The sequence below is a fragment of the Amblyomma mixtum genome, chromosome 3 (genome assembly GCF_055824585.1).
Source record: "Amblyomma mixtum isolate Tamu chromosome 3, ASM5582458v1, whole genome shotgun sequence".
In the NCBI taxonomy this organism is placed as follows: domain Eukaryota; kingdom Metazoa; phylum Arthropoda; class Arachnida; order Ixodida; family Ixodidae; genus Amblyomma; species Amblyomma mixtum.
The window spans coordinates 69,130,811-69,155,363 of record NC_143014.1 but is presented as its reverse complement, the minus strand read 5'-3'; the positions used below and the strand labels follow the sequence as shown (position 1 = coordinate 69,155,363).

The window sequence follows — 24,553 nt, the reverse complement described above, 5'->3', positions numbered from 1 at the left end:
CTCGTGAAGGACGAAGTAGGAGCCTGATTGCCGACACCAGCCAACGTCCTAACAAAGGCGAGACGCCTCAACGCGGCCTCTTGTCATGTCAGGAAGCGTGATAAAAGTGTACGTGGGAGGGAACAAGTGTGAACAGTTGGATTACTAAGGAAAGGAAGGGAAGTGCTGCGGAAATCTCTGTGAATATTCTTGCTAATAAGACTTTGATGACTTCCGCTTTCACGTTGGCAGCTGTTGCGGCGTCATAGGTCCCGTGCCTCCTTGGGTATATACCGGTGATGGGAATTTCAGATCCTCCTATTCTCTGTGGCAGCCAGAAACCTTGCCCGTGCAAGTATAAGGCGGCTTCAGAAGATAGGCTTTGGGAAAACTCCAAGGAGATCGATGCAAGGCGTCACATTAAGGTTTTATCGCCGCAGCGCTTTGCCGCTATCCACTATAAGCCTTCTCATTGAAGTCCTAGTGCTATCCGCGCATGCAAAGGGGTTAAAGATGAGAGGATGTGGTAGCCATATTAGTTCAGTGTTATTCACGTTCTAGTGCCAAACCATGTTCTAAAGACCCAATCAATGATGACTAGAAAGATAGTAGGCGCTACCTCAGTCGAAGGACCTGCAGCTGTAGAAAAATCAATGGTGCTGAAATGCGCTATTAAACGTGTGTAAGAGGTCTGTCTATAGATTATAAGACATTTTTATTAAGTTTAACAAACCTGAGGAAATGACTACCTCAATACTCATCAAATGAGTACTCTGACTGGGAACTCATACTGCACACAGCCTCCTTCTTTCTTGAGGCAACGTCCGATATCGAAGTTGTCATCAGATGCCATGTCACGTTGTCGCTAATCTTCAGGAAGTGCGCTTTTTATTTTATACAAAAAATTTGCCATTCTGAGAAAATGCACTGTCTGCGTCAAATGAAACGCGGACAAGGCAAACGAAACAGGAACAGTAAAGCGAGATGATTTTAGCTCAGAGAGACTAAATATTCGCACACTTGGTCTTTATACCAACGGCGAGAAGAACGCTGAGAGGAAAGGTTAATGAACCCTGCCTATAATATTTTCGTCTTCTTGTGTTCGCGTTGCAGCTGTTTTGCTCTCGTTTCCCTTAACCCTGTTAGTACATACGTACTTACGAGATGAGTGCAACCGTATGCTTGTTCGCACGTCTGTACTTCTGTACAAAAGTTTAAAAATCGGCCCTTGGAAAGGCAGTGTCCCAAGTTCGCCTCCAGTGGTGAGAAATCGTTTGCCTTCGAAACATTTCAGCTTTGGAATAGCCAGGCGTCCTACATATCTGGGATGCAGGGGGTTGGCATACTTGGATGATGTGATGCCTCGCCGAGCGCAATGTCTTGGGGGGGGGGGGGGGGAGGGGGGGGGGGACTGCTAGCTACCGAATTTTCGCAACTGCGGTCGTTATCTGCTTACGGCACCCCTTAGGCTGCGAACGAGGCAGCCATAGTGCCAAGGACGTCTTCTAGTTGAGTTACTGTCAGTCGGCAATTTTCGCTGATTGGGGTCCTCACCTGTACCACATTCTCGAGCGCTCTTCAGTGGGAGACCTCCGACAGCATGCGTCGCTTTCAACATCGCTGTGCTCATCCCTGATTCGACGGTGCGAGAAATTTTTCTCAGTTTCACTCATTTGTCAGCTTCACAAAATATTTTCTGATGTTTTTCCTCTGTTTTACCTTAGCATCCTGAGGCATTACAAAGAAGAGCGGGGGAGGCCAAACACTTACAGAAGAAAACGTATAAGGCAGACATAAGCAAACGCAACAAGATTGGGAGAGAGAAACGCAAGCATACAGACGTAAGCGACGCGTACAAAGGTAAAACTAAAATCAAATGACAATATCAGCCTTACAACAGAGAAGACATGTCATTAAAAGCGGCGATAGCAATATTGTGTGGCAACAGTTTCTTACCGTTCCCATATAGTTTTGTATAGCTTTGTAATGGCATAAGTACTTCTCAATAGTTTTGTTAAAATAGTTTTATTATGCAGAGAATCATTTATAAATCGCCGCCGCGGTGGCTCAGCGGTTATGGTGCTCGGCTGCTGACCCAAAAGACGCGGGTTCGATCCCGGCCGCGGTGGCTAGAATTTCTTTGGAGGAGAAATTCTAGAGGCCCGTGTACTGTGCGATGTCAGTGCACGTTAAAGAACCCCAGGTGGTCGAAATTTCCGGAGGCCTCCACTACGGCGTCTCTCATAGCCTTAGTCGCTTTGGGACGTTAAACCCCATAAACCAAACCAAACCATTTATAAATCGGAAGTATAGCTTATGACAATAAGCTCATCCACTGGCTCCATTGCCTTGAATTTGATGCGGACAGTGCAAACTACGTCATTCAGTAGTCGTTCCCGGCTACTGAGGTGTCGAAAATGAGAGCGCTATCTTGTACATAAGCTGTAAAGTCTCCCTAAGTAAATGGCTTAATGATAGGCTAGCTGACCTACATGTTTCGAGGAGAATACGGCTGGAAAATTTTCGGACAGACCTCACATTTATTTTCTTCCTATATATGTGCCCGCCAGTCGTAAAATAATTTCGTTTGGGTGGGGCAGCTTGAACTCTGGACACGGATGTAGAGAGACAAACAGGACACGTCACTGTCCTGTACAGCCTTGTTTGTCTTTCTACGTCCATGTCCCAACGTTCAAGGTGGCCTACACAAGCGGAATCACTCCAACTAACTATCTCGGAGACATCCCATTATGGTGAAATGAAAGTCACTTCGGAAGTTACGTACCGCTCTGACTTCTGTATCTTGAATATCGATGTCACAAACAATGTTGTTGGCGGAGTACGGACACTTCACTGCCACAGTTCCAGACCTGTCAATTGCTCCGAGAATGCAACCTCTGCAAGGAAGAAAATATATTCAAATGAGCAACAAATGTCACATTTCGAGCTCTCAAAACGATGGCCGCGGCATTATTTGTAATTTTCAATATGGCTCTAATTTGTCTCCTACTTTTTAACCCAACTGAGTAACTTCGCACAAATGCCTCGACATCTATGCTTTGCTCCAATCATTCTTGTAAGCTTTTCCGTTCAGTGTATAAAAACGCTCCGGATGTCCACCGCAGAAGCAAATAACCGCTGCCATGTTATTCGGATGTAAACTCCGTTAGTCGATTGTATAAACTCCTCATATATGCACGCAGTGAAAGTTGTGTGCTACGGTTCATTTCGTTTCGTGATCTTCAAGAGGAAGAGTGGGGACAGATTGCAGTTTGCCTTTATTGATAGATCACTGCGTCCTAACGGCAAAGCCGCTACTCTCACCAAAAACGGAGCGTTTATAAGCAAGGAATGGTCAAAAAAGAAATTAAATACGGGCGTCGCTATCACTGGCCGATTTCGCAGCGCTGCGTCAGCATGTCTTCTATATGCCCTTGACAGGTCATTCCCTCACGGCGATTTTATTTTCCACCAGGACCTCTCCCCAGTCCACACAGCCAAGAAAGTGAACGAACTTCTCAACGATCGCGGCGTTCGAAGGCTTCAATAGCCACCGAAAGGGCCCGATATGAACATTATCGAGCACGTGTGGGGAAGAATAAAGTTGAACCTGTCGAAGAGTGACCTGCAGTGTCTGTCGGCTTAAGGGTTCTGGCAGGCTGTGGAAAAGGAGTAGGACCGTATGAAGGCTCACACCAGCTTTGTTGAAACGTTGTACAGATCGCTGCCGTCAAGAATACAGCATGTGATAGCCCTTCAGGGAGCCATGAGCCGCTATTGAGCCCGAGGTCTGCGTACAAAGATATACGAGGCAAATGACTGGAATTTGGCTTCGCCTATAGTTCCGGACTTAATGTGGTACTTTCATTTCCTTCACTGTTTTTAATTTTTAATCTCATCGACTGCATTGAATAATCTGTGCTTACAGCGCTTCAATTTTATGACCCTTATCTTCATTGATGATGATGACGGTGATGGTAGTCAGTGGGCATACTAGTGGGCATACTAGATCGCATCGTACGCCGCAAGATACACATGGTTTCCCTTTAATTCAGTCGAACGAATATGCTCTTCAATGCCCTCTTTCTCGTGCTCCGTTGCTGAGGTGTGTCTTATTGTGATCTAATAGTGATGTGCGCTGTGTCGCGTCTTTTCTCGGGCTTTTTGTAACCGCCCGTCAGCAAGGGACAATGGAGGGAGTGAAAGAAGAAACGAAGATAGGTGTGCCGTAGTGCAGGGCTCCGGAATAATTTCGTCCAATTTTGGTGGGAGGCGACGCAGGAAGAGAAGCGGACCACGAGGACACCATTTTCAAACCGGTGGGCCCAATATTTTTGGATTTATCCGGTCTTGAAGATCAACCACGTGGACGAAAGAGCTAAGCGAACGCTAGGCCTAGCGACTAGGCTTCACGGGCGGCGACTTCTGCGGACTCCTCGACCTCGGCAGGCGACGGAGGCAGCGGAAAGATGGCCCAGACGCAAGACACCCATGCCAGACATGAATTTTTGGCAAACCGAATTATGGAGACCCAAGAAAGAATGGAGGAAGACCAACGAGACGCCACCACAGGGGGATCCCACGTACTTGGCCCGACGGTGAACACCCAAATCCCGGGAGGCAGCACCCTAACAACAACAACAGCACAGGCGAGTCGCAAATACGATTCGGACTCAGACTGGACAGTAGCCATGTTGCAACGGCGGCAAAAGAAAATACGCAAGAGCCAGGAAGCGAAGGCAGGCCACGTGACGGGGGATCCGAGACCCTCAAGCGCAGGGAAAAGCACAGGCGACAAACAAAGCACAACCAAGCAAGGCGAGAGGGAAGGAGCGCCGAGGAGGAGACTCCCTCCCCTACCGAAAGAAGATTTAAAGGTGATCCTGAGGCCAAAGGGACTAGCAGTGCGAGAGCTGCAAACACACCAAGTGGCGCGAGCGGTGGTTGCAGCCACCGGGCATGGATGCAAGGCAGAAGACCTTATAATCCGACTGCGCAACGGCTCTGACATCATAATCGTCAGCACGAATAAGGAAGAGACAGCCAAACAAGTCAGAAACATAGCGCAGCTCAACTTCGGTGGAAGAAGCTACCAAGTCACGGCACACGTGGCGGCGCCGGAGGGAATGCTACGGGGAGTCATCCACGGGGTAGACCCGGGAACCCCAGAAGAAGAATCAAAGGCCAACCTAAGGACAAGAACGCACGGAGTGAAGATTTTGGCGGCACGAATGCTAGGAAGATCCAGCACAGCAGTCATTACCTTCAGCGGCCCAATCCTTCCCAAGCAAGTCCTGCTCTACGGGGGAGAGATGTGGGGCCACCCATACAGACCAACGAGGCAGATATGCTACAACTGCTACTAGCAAGGGCATCGAGCAGATGTATGCCCAAACCCGGAAAGCAAGGCGTGCAGGCAATGCGGCCAAGCAAATCCGGAGACGCAACACCAATGCGTACCGAAGTGCCTCGTGTGCAAGGGCTCCCACGTCACAGGAGCAAGGGAATGCACACAGCGACTAAAATCATTCGGACAGCTACGAGCCTGGGGTCAGCAGCAACGCGGCCGCAGCCACGGCAGAAATGGAGCACGACGACCATGCTGGTTCCGGAACGAGGACCAGGAGAAACAACCTGACTACCGAAGCGAGTCCAGGGGACGCAGCAACAGCCGCAGCCGGGACCGGAGCCAGAGCCGGGGACGAGGCGAGGCGAGCCAGACCACGGCCAGCCAGCAGCAAACGCAGCAGAAGAAAAGCGGCGGAGTTAAGGTAAGCTGGGGAGGCGGCTCTCCCAAAACACTGTTTGCTCCGCACGAGGAAAACAACACAACAGACACCAAGGCAGAAAACGAAAGCCTAAGAGCAGAAATCAACAACATAAGAAAGGAGAATAGGCAGCTAAGAAAGCAGATCAGCGACTTAATCGCAGAACTACAGGAGATACGGAGAACAGGTTTCTCACCAGTGAGAACGCCAACACCTCCACCACAAACGATAGAGAACCCACAAAACATGGGGGAGACCAACACGGCAGGGGAAGACCTAAAAACACTCATGCTGCAAATGCAACAACAAATGCAGCAACAGATGCAACAACTAAGCCAGAAGATAGCTTTGCAAGACCAGAGCTTCCGTAATTACGTTAAAAATCAAACAACACAGAGAACACTGAACGACGCCAGAGACCGCCTCTTTAATGAGCGGAGGTTCGGTACAGAAACTCAAGGGAACAATAGTAGCTGCAACACAGCAACTTGGCAGGAGGACAACAACTAGGGATTTGGCAATGGAACTGCAGGGGCTACAGGCGCAAGCAGGGGCTCCTGCAGCAATTCATTAGCACTAGGGGAACCCCACCAGACCTAATCTTATTACAAGAAACAAACTGTACCCCAACCCTAAGAGGCTACTCATGCCAGGAAAAAGGAAAAACAGCAACACTCATTAGCGACAAAATAACAGCTATAAATCATGGGGAAATAGCAGACACACACCTAGAACACGTGATAACTGAAATAATTCCCAAAAGGAAAAGGAAAGCAAAAAGCACCTTTGTTATAAACATATATAGCCAACCTAAAAACAGGGGAGACTTCATCAAGCTTTTCACGGAGGCAATGAAACTTGCAGGGCAGAACACCCTAGTTATAGCAGGAGACTTCAACGCGAAAAGCCCGCAATGGGGCAGCAAAAAAGAGGACATAAAAGGGCGGAGCATATGTACAGCAGCAGAAAACACAGGCTGCGAGCTACTTACGTATGAGAGCCAACCCACAAGGCAAGGCAACAGCGTAAGCGTAGACCTCGATCGTGTACATAAAACATCGCGTCATTGTAATAGATACAATGGTGAAGAGAAAAAAAAAAGCGGTGATACACTCATGCAGTAGCCAGCGAAGCTGGTCTGTTCACGCCTACGCGGGTTCGAATCGCACGTGTCCCGACCTAACCTTTGTCAGAGGAGCTAAACAAGCAGAGTGGGAAAACACACAGGAGAACCTAGGCAGCGACCACTATATAATCAGAGTGGCCATTGAAGCCGAAAGCATTAGAAGGAAAATAGGCAAGGCAAGACTGACAGACTGGGACGCCTTCCGCACCCACTGCAAAAGCATCAAAGGCGACATCACGTTAGAAGAATGGATCCAACAACTTAAACAAATAAGAGATACATACACCAAAGAAGTTAACCGCACAGAACAGGCACCAGAGGTAGACAAACGACTCCTCGGCCTCTGGGAGGCAAGGAAAAGCCTAACCAAACGCTGGAAGAAACAGAAGCTTAACAGGAAACTAAAAAAGAAGATAGCAGAAATCACCAAGCGAGCGGAAGAATACGCAACACAACTGGATAGACAGGGATGGCAACAATTCAGCACAACAATGAATGGCACCCTAGGCACGGCCAGAACGTGGCAAATACTAAGGAAGCTCATGGACCCATCGAAGAACAAAGCAGAAAGTAACAAATCGATACAAAGACTGATCCACCAATACGAAGGGACGGAGGAGCAGCTAATACAAGCAGTAAAGGAGAAATGCTACGGAAAAGAACAGGTGAAAGCCTACCAGGGAGAATACCAAGGGAAAGAAAACCAGGACATGGACAAACCGATAACAAGAGAAGAAGTTATTCAAGCTATAACACGGTGATATGTTTTGCCGAGCTAGTAGCGTGTCCCACCAGGCATCGGGTCCAGGAGCACCGCCGCAGTGCCGAAGGAGGAAGGAGCGTGGGCCGGAGACGGGGAGTAGGGGAAGTGAAGGAAAACTGTATTTACATATTTACATGATTATTTAAAAGAATGACAAACAAGGAAAAACTGAGAAATCTCAGGGAAACGTTGAGCGTATCACTCAGGGAGTCGCTCCGGGAATGGCTCCTCGAAGAACGTGTCGAGCGCTTTAAATAGACCCTCCCGAGATCTTCCCGCCTTTTTCAACCAATCGTAGGGACTTCGTCCGGGTGCTCCAAGGTCGTTCACCGCTTCGTCGTCTTCCTCGGCTGAGGCCCCTGGATACCCTGAAGTGGCCCGTCAGGCCAGGTGGATTCCATATCTTCTTTCGAGGAAACGCCAAGGGCGAGCACCTGAAGCGTCGTCACCTCGCTTCATCCGCTGAGGCCCTTGGATACTCGGAAATGTCCAGAAGAGCGTGTTGACGGGCTAGTCGTTTCCGGCCAGGTGGATTCCATATCTTGTTCCAAGGAAATGGCCCAAAGGCGAACACCTGCAGTGTCGTCACCCCGCTGTTGACAAGAGAGCGAGGCGCGGTTGAATGGCAGACGCTCGTCTCCGCAGGTGGCAGCAGGCGTTTGAGTCATTGTTACCCTGACAGATGCACACACAAAGTCGCAGAGTCAATACTGCTGCGTTGGGTGCCGACTAAGGGGAACTCCGGAAAACACGTCGTGGCAGTTAGGCAGAAGCGGTGGTACCAGGAATCCAGGAGTTGAATACGTCCCTCGTGTTCGGTTCCACCTGTCATGAGGTTGCATGGGAGCGCGTGCATGAAAAAAGACCCCTTTCGCAGAATCACGCACTGCATCTGGGCATGGCCTAAGTGGAGACAGGTGTGACGGGAACACACAAAGAGAGTTAGGGGGGGGGGGGGGGGGGGGGGTAGAAACACAACAACGGCAGCGGGGGCGGACAAGATCCAGAACTCGTTGATAAGAAATCTCAGCGATGAAACGGTAGAACAGCTCACAAAATACTTAAACAAACTCTGGGAAGAGGGAACGGTTCCGAAAGAGTGGAAACACGCGGAAGTCGTTATGATACCCAAACTAGGCAAAAAACTGCAGATAGAAAATCTCAGACCTATCTCGCTAACATCGTGTCTGGGCAAGCTTTTCGAAAGAATCATCACTAAAAGAATACAAAGACACCTAGAAGACGGAGGATGGTACCCCAACACCATGTTCGGCTTCAGGGAACATCTATCGACCCAAGACGTGCTGCTTCAGCTCAAAGAAGAAGTACTAGAAACAATGCCAAGCAAAGGGGAAAACGTAGTCATGGCCGTGGACATCAAAGGGGCCTTCGACAACGTATCCCACGCAGCAATCATGGAAGGCATCAACGCCACCAACTGCGGAAAGAAAACACACGACTACGTGAGAAGCTTCCTCACAAACAGAACTGCAACGGTGGGTTTGGGAGAGCTACGAAGCAAGGTCTTTCAAACACCATGCAGGGGAACTCCACAAGGCTCAGTGATATCATCAGTGCTCTTCAACATATCAATGATCATCCTAGCCAAAGAGCTCAGCCAGATACAAGGGATCAGACACACAATGTATGCGGACGACATCACCATATGGACCAGCGAAGGCTCGTTAGGAAGCAAACAAGGAAGTCTACAAGCGGCAGCAACCTGCATTGAAGGATACATGAAGAAGAGGGGAGTAAGGTGTTCCACCGAAAAGTCCGAACTTCTCAGAGTAGGAAGGCACCCTACAGAGGCTAACCTCGAGGTGAAACTAGAAGGGCAGAACATACCGGAACAAAGAATGATAAGACTACTTGGTATGTGGCTGCAAGGTAGCAGGAAATGCAGCCACACACTCAGCCTGCTACGCAAAGCGGCGGAGCAAGTAGGCCGAATGATAAATAGAGTAGCCAGCAAAAGGCATGGCATGAAGGAAGAAGACACAATCAGACTGGTGAACAGCCTGATAGTCAGTCGAATAACATACTCACTACCATACCACGTAACCATCAAAGCTGAAAGAGAGCAAGCAGAAGCTATCCTTCGCAAAGCATACAAGATAGCCTTACATCTACCAAGGAACACGTCCAACGAGAAGCTAATGCAACTAGGGCTTAACAACACTTTTGAAGAGCTGAGTGAATGCCAAATAAAAAGGCACAACTTCGAAGACTCAGTGACACAAGAACCGGAAGAGCACTTCTGACTAGGTTGGGTCGGGAGACGGAGAACCATCAGAACCACAGGGCAAACATACCAGACGCACTAAGAAGAAACATAAGCGTACAACCCATCCCCCGCAACATGGACCCAAACCTCCATGCCAGCAGGAGGAGAGCCAGGGCAGAACACTATGAAAAAACAATAGAGCACAGGGACAGCACGGTATACACCGACGCCTCCCCGTACTATGGTGAACGAGGAAATAAAATTGTGGCGGTAGTCGTCAACCACCAGGGAGAACTCATAACGAGCCTCACGGCGAGGGCATCAAATGTAGCAGAGGCGGAGGAGATAGCTATAGCCCTAGCAATGAGGGAGGGGGATAGAAAGGGGAGGCCCCTGAATATCCTAACAGACTCACAAGAAGCGTGTCGAAACTACACAAAAGGAAGGGTAGGCAAAACGACACTCAGGATCCTCAGCGAGGGGACACCCTCGGGGAGGAGAGAGAAACATAACATAATTTGGATACCAGGCCACGCGGGGGTCTGGGGCAACGAAAGGGCGGACGAACTAGCTCGAGGGCTTACTATCCGAGCTGGGGGGTCACAAGCCCCGGAGGAGCTCTGGACTAGCCTAGGGGCTGGGTACTCTGAAACACTAAGTTTATACAGGGGGCTAAGATACAAATACCCCCCACCACACAAAGAGCTAAGCAAGGAAGAAGCCGCAAAATGGCGGAAGCTACAGACAGGCTCCTTCCCCAACTTATATATACTAAGCAAGATGTTCCCGACATAATACCGCGCCACATGCCCTTGGTGCGAAGCGAGGCCAACACTATACCACATAACATGGGAATGCGATAGAAACATATCGTTCCACAAACACGACACACCAAGTGCGGAGCAATGGCAGAGCCGGCTCACCAGCTGCGAGCTAGAGGCCCAAAGGGCACTCATAGCACACGCAAGCGAGGTGGCCAGAATCAGTGGAGCCCTGGACTAGGGGACCACCCAAGGCTAAGGAGGCAACCTCAAGACTTGAAGACTTGAAGACGACCTCCACCGCAAGCTAAATCTTAGAAATCAATAAAGTTTCTACTCACTCACTCTCGGGCTTTGTAGGTGTGTCGTTAGGTGTGTTGTTTGTGGTTCGTACAGAATTCATGTACATTGAGCATTCCTTCACTTTAATAAATACCATGTTTAAAAATGCCTCAGTGGTGTATGGGCAGCTTGTCTGACTCGCAACCCAAGGGTCATGCATTCGATTTCCAAGAAATTACCCTTGTTTTCTTATGAGCCTTAATTTACTTTAGATCCCTAAATGTCCTTTGAATCATGCTATGTCCTCATAATCACAATTTAATCTTGTTTCAGTAATTTACATCCCACATCTTAACGTGTGAAGTCGTGACCCGCTCGATCAACCGAGGTTTCTACGGCACGCCAGCGCCAACTACGGCGTCTTCTCCGTTGAACGGGAGCTTAATGGTATCGCGTAATACCATATCTAAAGCAAACATTCAATCATCCCCTAGAAAGAAGGAAGGGCGCACTCGCATTTTTAATGCCAGAGCATGAGAAGCCCCCCTGGAGAAAAAAAGAAAAGGTTCAGGGAGACATAACTTTCGCCTTAAATTATTACACCGACGTGACTGGGCATGTCGTTGACTTGTGACGTCGCGCCTTTGACTGGCAAGTTCGTGCGGACCGACGAACACTCTGGCGAGCCATAAGTAGAGCATCAGCTTCGCGTGAAAGATGACCGGGGTCCATACCCTGGTGCCGCGCAATTCTCCACCGGGTTTTAAAAAAAAGTACATGCAGGTGTGCCACAAACTGCATTTGCTTTTAGGCCCTTCCAGCAGAATTACCTCTCTGTGTGCATCAACAAAATGACTTCAACTTCTCAACAATAGTTGAACAGGTGGGCAACAAGATCATCTTCTTGTGTGCATCAACAAAAAGACTACACCTTCTCAACTCAACAGATTTCAACAGGTGGTCAACAAAAAGGTGTGCTGCTATGCAAGAATTTGGCAACAGTAAGGTGTATGGCCATTTTGTTGCCACGTTAATGGGTGTGTTGACGGTAGTCCACGAAACGATTGCTAAAACAACACACCGATTTTTGTGAGGGTAGGTATGCCGCCTTAGCTTATTGCGTCCTTTCAGTCGCCTTTGATTCTCTTTGCTGAACCATTCACAGCTACCGACGCTGCTGTATATTTTATTTTTTGAATTTTCTATTTACCAAAAGAGGCACAAGGCATCCCTTTAACCAAGTAGAAAAAACGTTGCTCAGTAATTGGAGGGTAGTTGGAAAGTGTGCAAGGCCACGTCGGATGGCCGCGTGCGGTAGAGGACTCGACGTCGGTTGGAAGGTGAGCTTGGTTTCGCGTCTGTACAACGTAGTGGAAAATCTGCACAAACGGAGAAGGCGGCCACAAAGGTATGTCGGTGAAGATGGAGTATCGGCACAGGCTCAGCTTATGAGGCGAGCGGCAGTGACCGAATAGGAAAAGCAAGCCGACCAGACTTCAAAATTTAAGAGTATCACATTCTCAACACGTAACGTAATTAGGTGTCCTCTACACGTTTCTGTTTCTTCCCCTTCTTTCGTCCTTTCTGTCTTCTACCTACTGACATGCTGAGTGGCTTTGGCGTTCGGCTGCTGATCCCAAGGTGGGGGTTCGATCCCGAAAGCAACGGTCACATTTCGATGTGGGCGAGCTGCGGACAGGCTCGTTTACTCACTAGCCTGCACACGTGAAGAACCCCAAGTTATCGAAATAAACATGGAACCTTTCACTTGCTTCCCTCTTCTCTCCATTCGCATGCCATCCGTCTTATCGGTCTTCTCTTCTCATACTCTTCTCTTCTTTTCTTATTCTTCATTCGTTTTTGTTCTTCTCTCTGTTGACTTAACTTATACCTTATTATTTTCATCTTGCGTCTCCCTCTTCTTTTGTCTCTACTTCCTCTTCTCTCTCTTCTTTTCGCTCTTCACCTGTGTTTCATTGGTTTGCGCAGTTCTACAATGACGACAACTAAAATGGAATTCAATTACGCAATCACTCCGGTTGCGCTTTCAGCAACGGCTCTCGCCGTGAAAACGACCGATCCGCACCTGACGCGGTGGCGTGTCAACATTATTTAATGATCAGGCCATGTGATATCTTTACGGAGTAACTATATTATGCGGCTTTCACTTGATATGCATGACGCCATGGCAAAATGAGGGCACTGTGCGCCTATTCTAAGTAAAAACAGTCTAAGAGAAAATTCCTTGACCGTTTCTTACATTTATCGGTCAACGCGCCTTCGAATGCCGTTTGGTCGGTGTTCATGACTGCCGCGGCGAATCGGTATCGCTGCCTGAACGCGGGCACATGCGAGTAACCACAATCATTAGGCATGGTGAGTTCACTAAGTCAATAATCGAACAGTATTTCAAAAGCAATTCAATTTAGAGGGTATCATATGAGTCCAGAAAAAAAGGTGCACTTCACTAAGACACGGCGACGTGTCATCAGTAACTAATGATTAGTTCCGAAGAGCTCATCATAGAGATTACCTAGACGGGCTTCAAAAACTGTATCGTTTGATATGCTTCGTGCCTGAGTACAAAAACGGTGGACTATCCTCAATCTTGTTCGCGTGACGAGGTTCACTGTCGATTAGGACGTGTAAAGCCAGAAAGCTAGAAATAGCTGAACAAGACTACAAAAACCATGTCAATTGATATGCATCACGCCTATTGAGAAAATATTTGCGGGACATTCAGGTATCTGAGAAGGTAGATCTAGAGTGGTGGTGTAGGTTCCATTGAAGCCCATACGATCAGAACATGGAGCTTATGGTGCGGAGCCACCGCCGCTCTCGAAAGGAGTGGATAGGTAAACAGTAATAAAAATAAAAATGCTATTTGAAAACCCCAACACACATGGCTCAGAATAGCTTAAATAGAATGAAAACCTGCCCAGACCAAAACGAAACAAAATCAAGCGCTCACAGAATGCGAAAACAAGGAAAGGCACGGGAGACTGAACAAATACGGACAGAGAGCTTCCAGTCACAGAAAGCGTTCCAGCAAATATTTGCTCCAGGAGTTTACACACGAATATTCCAATAAAACCGCTGGCCTCATTAAAGACTGCTGTGGGTCTAACACACAGACAGAAATAGCATCGGAGCCCTCGAGATTTTGCAAAGGGAAGAGACCATGACATGACACGAAGCATTCTCTTATCTAATCTATGATAATGAGAGTGTAGTGTACCGTCACTGTAATAACATCTACAAATCTGAATGTGTAAAAAAATCGTTTTCATTCGCAGTTTTCAGTTCTCAGTAAAATTAAAGGAACACAAATGTTCAAGGCAGCATTCATTTCGTATTTGCAAGAGGCGACCTTATAGATTTCTCTATTACGAAATCAGTGCCGAATATTTAGAGGGACATATGGGCATTGGTATACTTCAAATCATTGGCAAGTGCACGCTGGTCATAACCTTTACAAAAATGCACACTAAGATGCAATTAACTGTTTATAGAGTATTTATTGAGTCTATAAAAAGTCTATTAATACTCAAATCCTAATGACTTTGGTCTATAAAAAGTCAATATGTTCTTGACTGATATGACCCAATATAAATTTAATTAACTACAAGCGAATTAAAACTCAAGCAACAAAAAATCAATTTACAGCCGATTTCTCATTTTGTCATTAAAAAGTCAACAAGTTCTTGACTGATATGACCCATACGGCCGGCTACGAATCTCTAATTTGCAACCAGCTGCGTATCTCTGATAGTTAAAAAGTTAGCAATTAGTTTACCAGCTTACTACCTAAGACAATTAACCGGCTTCCCGGTGTTCAGCGACGCTGGTAATAATATGCCGCAAAAGCCATATTTTTGCCCCAAAAAGCCTATTTTTGAAAACTTTTGAAAGCCTTCCCTGAAAAACTGATATTTATTTTAATTAGGGATTTTTACAGCAGTGGGTAATAAGAGCCCGTATACATTTGCTCACATAGGCAGCATTCACACATATGTACATACACCCCCGTCAAAGTATACAGCCCAAGGGGTTTGCTTGTGAGGCCTGCAGCATGCCTCGTTATGCATCATCGGCGACCGCAATCTTTGGAAAGAGGAATCGCTTAGCGTTTTCAATCCTCTCAAGGTTTGGCCTGCTTGATGCGCTAGGGAGCCGCGCTGAACAGCTTAGAGGCAAACCCCTTGGGCTACATACTTTTGACGGGGGCTGTACGTACAAGGGTAACTAAAGACTACTACAACAAAAAGGAGGAAAGCACATGAAATAAAATGGCATCATCTGATTGGTGCATTGAGCATAAGTATACAGGCTGTTAAAATGCCTCGCGAGACCAATATTTAACGCACCTATTGAGAAACCAATATCCAGCATACCTATAGTAACATGTATACCTTGCGCTCGCGCCGCGCTAGCTTCCTAACGCCGTTCAAATCAAGCGCGCAGGCTGGTTGGTCACGTGACAAGACGAACAACTTCCGGGCACCACGCGACCACGCCTTCCGTTCTGGCGAGCTGCCGTTTGTGCTCGGTCGTTCGGGCATGGTTTGTGTGGTATTGATTTCAAAATCGTTGCTTCAAACTTGTGTTTGGGTTGACAGGTGATCGTAGCTTTTGGCACCGCTTGTAGTACAATTTCCAGCCCTTCGTGTGCTTCGTGAAAAAGTGACCACACCGGGAAGCCTGCTGACTTTTCGTCTTGACAGCACGTTGGACTTCTACGATGGAAGCTGCTGCGTGTTTTGTCTACCGGAACCACCTTACAAAAGAAGAAGGCGTTTACTGGAAGGCGTCGAGTCTTTGTTTTCAGCTAAGACCCGTAATACTGCGCAGGAATGCTTGCAATCTGCCACCACGCAAATTAACCAGCTAGCACTAAGGCGAGAAGAAACGGAAGGGATGAGGCGCTGCCGCCTTTGTTAGCCCCCGACATTGTGCTCGATTATTTCTGCGGTGGCAAAATGCACTCTACATTGAGTCACTAACTAGCTGCCCTGTCTGTGTTCACAGTGTATCCGTTGCGACGCAAACGCCGTGAAAGTAACCTAAAATCATTGTTCGACGCGGTTGTGCATTGCTGCCTCCACGCATGTTTTTCGTCGCTATCCTCTCGCTGCGGTTTGCCGATAGCGCACGCCACTTGACAGTGTTTAGAGTTGCATTATGTGCTGCGCGTATACGCGTCGATACAGTTTCTTGATGTGGCTTCATGAGCTTTGAACACACCTATGCGAGACGATTAAACCGTCTGTCGAGTTCTGGGGGTATGCTGTGTTCGTTCTGCGTTCGAGCTAACCCATAGCTAACCGCCCGCCTTGGTTGTCGATAGCGCGCGCCATTCGCTCTCTGGCGCTGTATAATACCCTACGCGAGTACGCGTCTGGGCTCGACATCCGATGTAAGTACTCTGCTCGATGCGACATCGACTCGTGTTCGCTGCAGCGGACTGTGCGGCACCAGACCCGCCGCGGTGGCTCAGTGGTTACGGCGCTCGGACTCGAAAGATGCTGGTTCGATCCTGGCCGCGGCGGCTGAATTTCGATGGAGGCGAAATTCTAGAGGCCCATGTACTGTGCGATGTCAGCGTACATTGAAGAACTTCAGGTGGTCGAAATTTCCACAGTCCTTCACTACGGCGTCCCTCATAGCCTGAGTCGCTTTGGGACGTGAAACCGCAATAAACCAAACCAGACCAAGCGAAACGCGCTACTGGGCACTGTGGCGGACGGTTAATCGCGTTGGAATCAAACGCAGACTGAACACGTCGTCCTCCAAGGCTAAACAGTCGGTGAAATCGCCTCGCAGTGGTGTCTTACAAGCTCAAAAAGCCACAGCCAGCAACAGGCTGTATGGGGCAGTATTCGCGTAAATGGAGGAGTGATGCGGCTTCCCCAACGAGAAAGCTGTCTGTTCGATCATTAGTGCAGCTATAAAATTATTTTATTGTCAGGCGACCGTGAAGAAAAATCATTGTTGGATGTTGAAGAATAACCAGTCCGAAAATAGGCTCGAGCACTTTGCAGCCTTTTCATACAGCCCTTTCAGAGTAAATATTTCTGAAGAACCCTAAACAGTGCAGAGCTTATCGTGGATTCAAGTGCGAGCAAGTTAACTTTCGTCTGTTTAAACTTTGCCTTATTTGTGTGAAACCGGCATTACGAATCCTTACCTGTTAACACAATCATTGTGGGTACTTCATCTTCTGTAGAATGCACAGATTGAAATTCAAATTATGATTTTATGCAGGTGAAGTGCCTCCTGTCCGATAGTGAAGAGGTCTGAAAAGAGCTGTCTCTGAAAAAGATGTCTCCGCTGCCCAGCTGTGGGGCTGTTCTCCTTGTCTGCGCCCGTTCAACGTGTATTGCAGAGCACATGTATGTATTGAGTTTTCTAAAGTGTGTTTTTCTAGAACTCTGTGTTGAGATCAGTGTATTGCACTAGTCTGCTTTGAACCAGAGCATTGATGGCATATGTTGGCATTTCCCTTTGAAATAGTATATGCGCGTTTCTTCTCAATAAGGCGTCATCAAATACTGCAACTTTCATGCCGGATATGAAGTGACGGGCTACAGAGCAGCATTTTAAAGCGATATTAAAGCAGGAGGACAACCTTGTCATCCTTGTGCAGTAATACCTGTGTCACATAGCGCTCCTCATAAACAGTTGTAGCAATAGGATAACTATCATCCTTCTACTGTAACGCCAGTATCACATGGCACTCCTCAGAGACCTTTCCGGCGAAGGCATCTCATTTCACTTGAAGGGCAAATTATGAAAGTCATTATAGTGCAGCTGAAATAGTAATTTAACTGTAAACCTTACTCGGACGCGCTTTGCTGACTTCTCTCATAAGGAGGCACAGATTTTATTCTGGCTAATATGTATGGACTCTCACTGTATATGCAAGATTTTTACTGCCCCAGATCTGAGTGCTAAATAAGTACTGTTTACTGTTCACACAGTCTGTGTACAAAAAAGCTGAATGTCGTAAATGGAAAATGGTGCATGCTAAGTCGTCATATTTGCATCAGCCCCGCTGCGGTGGCTCAGTGGTTACGGCACTCGGCTGCTGACCCGAAAGACGCGGGTTCGATCCCGGCCACGGTGGCCAAGTTTCGATGAAGGCGAAATTCTAGAGGCCCGTGTGCTGTGTAATGTCAGTGCACGTTAAATAATCCCAGGTGGTCGAAATTTCCGGAGCCATTCACTACGCCGTCCCTCATAGCCTGACTTGCTTTGGGACGTTAAACCCCAATAAACCAATCATATCTGCATCACTCCCCATGTTCACAACAAAATGCTCTCTCAGTGAGGTTTTTTGCCATTTCAGTGAGTATACTTGCTCTAATACACATATATTAGTCTAGTAGATTGTAGTGACCTGGTTGACTTAGCTTTTTGACTTGCTACCTGATGGCATGGTTAAACAACTCGAAAAGAACAGGATATAAGACATGAATGCATATTGCGCTCACTCACAGCTGTTTATATTATCAGTTTTCCACATTATATGGGGCGCATTGTACATACTCAGAAATAGAAAGGAGCCAAGTACAAAGAACCGCAAACCAAACAACAAAAGGGGTAACATGCGAAAATGTTACCCTCTTTTTCTCATATACTTAGCGGCAATGTTCATAGTGAAAAATGGCATAGCAATAAAGAAGCACTTGGATTGTAGCATGCACACCTTTTTAGAAATACTAGATTGTAGGTGTGCTTGTGCCACTCTAAGAAACTGGCTTGTCTTGCATGGCTCTGCGTCTTGACGTGACTAATTGCATCATGTTTTGTTCTGAGGGCCAGTGTGTTTCAGTGTTGGTTATTGCATTACTATTTCTACTTCCTCTGTCTATTAGTGTGTCGTCAGTTCGTGTTACACTTCCTGCTTTATCACATTTAAATTTTTTAGGTATTGCACATTTCAGTGTTGTGTCAAGGGCACGTGGAAGAGCTGGAATTACAGAATTGCTCTTAGCAGGCCCAGCCTCTTGTGTGAAACGCAGGCCGTACTCCTACTGTTGCATGCTATTTTTATTTTTGAGTGTTTGCTACTACACACACTAATCTGTGATTTTTAATAAGCATGAAGTCATTCTCCTAAATTATTTGTACAGTGAAAGTTATAAAAAGGCAAAGTACACAATTACCGTTTTCACTTCTTTCTTATATCAGAACCTACTACTATTGCATGGCATCATCATTGTCAAGGTGTAAGTTTCGCGTTTATTTTAAACTACTAAATGATTTCTGACTTTCATGCTTCAGCAGGCATGAAAGCATAGTACCATACGACACTATGCAATCAACAAATGCAATTCGATCCCGGCCACGGCAGTGGAATTTCGATGGGGACGAAATTCCAGAGGCCCGTGTTCTGTCCGATGTCAGTGCACGTTAAAGAACCCCAGGTGGTCGAAATTTCCGGAGCCCTTCACTACGGCGTCCCTCATAGCGTGAGTCGCTATGGGACGTTAAACCCCCATAAACCCGCAATTAACGTTTCATTCCCGGCTGTGAATATGGCATTGAAATTTTATGCCTTTGTTCTGTTTCCTGCAGGTGCATTCATTTATTGTTTCGAGATGGAAAAGACTATGTACACACCCTGGATCTAGCACAGAAGTATATATTTGCTCCGTCAATGTATTCGAGAATTGCCACTCATGATTTGTTAGTGGTTTATTAGGAAGCACAAAACAAAGGATAATGACAAACATACGGGAAGGAAGCTAGTGACAAATTCATTGTAGGTATGTCATCGTGTGAAGGTTTGTATACAAGAGGTTAATTGATAGGCGTAGTTAGTAGCTCGTGTGAGGGACAATATAAACAGCTTAAATGACGAGGCTCTGAGAGCAATGGGGCAGTGCATGAGCAGTGAATTTAGCCAGAAATTAACAACTTTTTATCAATGCTCAGCTGTCATTCTTTAGAAATAAGGCTGATGTTATTTGTGAAGCTCGGGATTTTAGAAGTGTTGAGGCCTGAGGGATTCTGATTCAGTGTAGGCATTCATGGGGGTTGTCACATTAGCCGTCCTCCTTTAATGCAGATAACAGCATTAGCATTAGCCTTTGCACTGCGATCATTATATCAGTGTATACCAAAATAAATATATAATTTTTCTGCCTTGATGTTCAGGCTTTGTGGCTACACACAGATGGATTCAAGCTGCCATCAAGGCCATGAAAGATATTCGACTTTCTCGGAAAAGATGCACTCTATGACGCAAGGGGCCTCCAGTATGACTCATTCGCTGCTGTCGTCTACCAATAAAGCTAAAGTTGCTCTTAGGCAAATATGAGCGTTTTTTTTTTGTTCTTTCAATGCGTTCTTGCTCTTCGTGCTTGTCAAGAACCCGAATCACGTAATAATTATATGCATGCTGCTATGTACTATCGTGCTCAAAGTTTAAGAGACCCCTGCGAGTGCGTGCCGAATTGTGCCAAACTGCATGCGGGCACCACCTGATGGAGCAATCCTGTTGTCGAGACCGATGCCCTCATGCAATTTGGCCCGTTTCAGCATGCACTTGCAGCGGTCTTTTAAGTTTGCTCACGATAGTATGTCCAAACATTGAGCATCGCTATGAAGACATGTTAGGCAACAAATTTCTTTCTGGATGCTTCCTTCCTTTGACCTGATCATCCCGGTATGGTGCACCAGCCACATCAGGGAACAGTAAACCAAAGCACGCCAGAGCTGGCATCAGCCGGCTGGGTCGCACCAGATGAGAACATACTACGCCATGTCACAAAACCCATTTCTAAAAACCTGGTCACGGAACACCAGACACGATAATTCCCCAATTTTCTTTTGTGAAAGTATATCATGGTGTTGTAATTTTGAGATAAACACACGCACATAGTGGATGCATATGTAGCTCAGAACACTGTGGCAAGATAATAAACAACCAAAAAACTCTCGACATGATGTATTTAGATCCTTTAATAAACAGTCAGTTAAATGTGAACTACAGATCAATTAAATAAAAATGGGAAGTAATAAACTGGCAATTAAATGTTAACTTAATATGAATTTAGTGTTAATAGACGTGTAATTAAATGTGAACTGCAGGTTTACAAACAGTTAGATTTGTATTGCCAGTCAATGAAATCTCAATTTGGATCTATTGAGTAAAGTTAATAAAAAGCCAATTGGAATAAGGTGGCCAATTTTAAACTGAAACTCAACACAAAAAAGTCTATAAGCTGTTAATCAAACCTCAAGAGAACTTATTGCCGAGACTCAATAAGTATTTAATTAAAACTGGGTAGGAATTTTTGTAAGGGAAAATTTCTTCACCGCGAGTGCAAAGAATTCTCACGTACTTCATTCAGTACAATCAACACAGAACACCATCATTTAGTCCAACTGCAGGAGCAAGGAAATGAAAAGAATTCACAGTGGAACATGCCGTCGCGTAGAGACTACCAAGCACTATCTTAATGTCGGGTATGAAACCTCCCACGCAGGTGGTAGAAGACATCTTTCTGGTTTTTATATGCACTCGATGACAGCAGCATATGAAAGTGATAGTAATACCCTACCGTCGCAGTGTTAGGCCAGCGGAGCAGTTTGCACTCTGGCAATTTCCAACGGAACAACAGCTCTTAACGTGCTATGGGCGTTTCGTCTCGAAGCACACCGTCTTTCCGAAGGTAGCAGCGGCAAAACCTACGACTGCAAATGTGCCCGATAAAACGAGCTCACATACGTAGCCGTCGAGATCGTAGCAGGACGACAAAAAGGCACCCAGCATTTAACTTTCACGTTGGAAAAAGGCGAGCAGCTGCATGCATCGAAGTCACGAGATAACCAGACCTACACAGGCCATCCAAGGCCGGCAGCTAGTGGCAAAAATACGAATCGACCATGGTCAAATTGGATGGAATAAGAGCCACTGCTCGCTACTTTGAATGAACGTGAACTAGAATATATATATATATATATATATATATATATATATATATATATATATCTTTTATAAAAGAGGTGCTGTACTTTCACGCAAATGTGCAGCACTAAAATAACTTTTATAAACAGTAACTTGTATGGGGTTTTAACTGTTTCTAAACCACAATAATGTAACTAATTATTTTACTGATTTGTGTTTGTCCACTCAACAATTTGGTAGAATTCCGCAGCTCTAATTGATGTCGAAGGCGCTTGGTTCTAAGACCGGCTCCGAGCTCCGCCTTCGCAATTTACGCAAACTGACCTTACATCTGAGACGACAATGAGACGAAAACAGTTGAAATAACCCCAGATGATTAGTTTGGTGGTTTTGCTCGAACTAATATTTTTACCTAAGTCAAAGCTTCAAACACTCGATAGAATTCACCTGCGGGGTGAAGGTGGGCGGAAGTGGCTCGAGGGCGGCGGTTGGAGAGTAAAAAAAGTGGGCTATATATGTGCTCGAGTGTCCACACGTGACATAGTCGTATGAGCATGCCGAAGTGATAGCCGACCCCAGCTTCCAAAACAATTTCGTTTCGTAAGCAGCCTTCCTGGGTTCACACAAAGAGTGTCTTAATGTCGAGCGTGGCCACGTCACCAGGATCACTCGTGACTTAATCACATGAGCTGGACAAAGTTAGCCAAAGAGGACTTTAAAAAGCGCGTCATTTCTTAATTATGGTGCCTTGTTAAAAGAAGAATGTTGGGTGATCGAACGTAGTAGCGTGACAGTAATCACTAAGCACTTGGCGATATGGTCTCATTATAGTGATAACCCACTGCGGTGGCTCAGTGGTTCCGGAGCTCGGCTGCTGACCCGAAGGACGCGGGTTCTATCCTGGCCGCGGCGGCCGAATTTCGATGGAGGCGAAATTCTAGAGGCCCGTGTACTGTACGATGTCAGGCACGTTAAAGGACCCCAGGTGGTCGAAATTTCCGGAGCCCTTCACCATGGCGTCCCTCATAGCCTGAGTCGCTTTGGGACGTTAAACCCTATTAAACCAATCATTATAGTGATAGCCTAAAAGGCATTTGAAAAGCATTTCCTTTGATATGCAACATGCGTGGGTAGAAAAATAATGCACCGTGCTCGAACGTGGTCACGGGGCTATAGCCATTAGTGACTAGGCCATGTAGCCCCACAATAGTAATAGCTGAGCAGGGCTTTCCAAACAATTTCGTTTGATATGCATCATGCCAGGGGAAAAAAATCACTACACTCGAATGCGGTCACGTGACCCGAATCACTAGTGATTTCATTGTGCGAGCTCGTCGTCCGTTTAGCCAATCAAAGCTTTAAGACCCCTACCGTCTGATATGCAACATGGCTGGGTAGAAAAATATTGCACCGTACTCGACCGTGCTCACGTGGCTGTAGTCACTAGTGACTTGGATGTGGCCTTCTTGTAGTGACAGCCGAGCAGAGCATCGAAAAACATTTTGGTTGATATGCCACATTCCTGGGTACTGAGTTCACTGCATTCGAAAGCGCTCACGCGACTCGAATCACTAGTGATTTCATCATGCGAGCTCGTCATGCTGGTAGCCTAGAGAGAGCTTTAAGACCTGAGTTGTTTGATATGCGACATGCATGGTCAGAAAAATAATGCCGTGAACTCAAACGTGGTCACGTGGCTAAAGTGACTTGGTCATGTGTCCTTCTTATAGTGACTGTCGAGCAGGTCTTCAAAAAACATTTCAATTGAATGCGTTCACTACGCTCGAAAATGGTCACGTGACCGGAATCATTAGTGACTTCTTCATGCGAGCTCGTCATCCCGATAGCCAGAGCTTTATGACCTCTACCGTTTAATATGCAACATGCCCGGGTAGAAATATATTGCACCGTACCCGAACGTGGTCTTGTGACTTTAGTGATTAATGACTCGACCATGTGGCCTTCTTATAGTGACTGCCGAGAAGGGCTTCGAAAACCATTTCGATTGATATGCATCATGCCTAGGTACAAATAGAGTTCACTACACTCGAACATGGTCACGTGACCCGAATCACTCATGATTTCATCGTGCGAGCTCTCCTTCCGATAGCCGAGCATAGGTTTAAAACCCTTTCTGTTTGATATGCAACATGCCTGGGTAGAAAAATAATTCGATCTGCTCGAATGTGGTCAGGTTACTATAGTCACTAATGACTATGTCATGGGGCGTCACTATAGTGATAGCCGAGCAGTTCTACAAAACCATTCTGTTTGATATAAGTCATACCCAGGTGTGACGATTCCCCAAGTCAGCGGACGCGAAGTACACCGCAGGCGCCGCGGCACCCAGCTGCACGGGGAAGAAGGGAAAGGGAAATAAACGCTCCCTCGCTTTTCAAGGAGAGGAGCCAGTTTGACTCCCGCCAGCAACGTGTACTGTCGCTTTACGGGCGCCCCTTCCCGCGCCCTCCTCAGGGCACGTCGGTGGCCCGTTTCGGCATGTGCTTCCAAGCTCGCCCACTTACAATACTATAACAATTCTGGCGACGAGGTAAAAGTTTTCCGGCATCGCATCATCTGCAACCATGCCGACCTACGGAGCATTGGAGCCATTCCACGGGGAAGGAGGAGCCTGGACAGAGTACTTGGAGCGAGTCTGGACAGAGTACTTGGAGCGAGTCAAGCTCTTCTTCGACGCCAACAGTGTTCCAGAGGAGAAGAAAAGGTCC

General features: G+C 46.7%; 1 protein-coding gene across 1 annotated transcript in view; it reads right to left on the bottom strand.

The window, feature by feature from the left end:
- Positions 1-24,553, bottom strand: part of LOC149350520 (ranBP-type and C3HC4-type zinc finger-containing protein 1-like) — a 64,780-nt gene that overhangs the window by 2,524 nt on the left and 37,703 nt on the right. Inside the window, exon 4 of the mRNA XM_089579564.1 lies at positions 2,765-2,876. Coding sequence (XP_089435690.1) covers positions 2,765-2,876 — 112 coding nt within the window. The remainder of the gene's footprint in view (positions 1-2,764; positions 2,877-24,553) is intronic.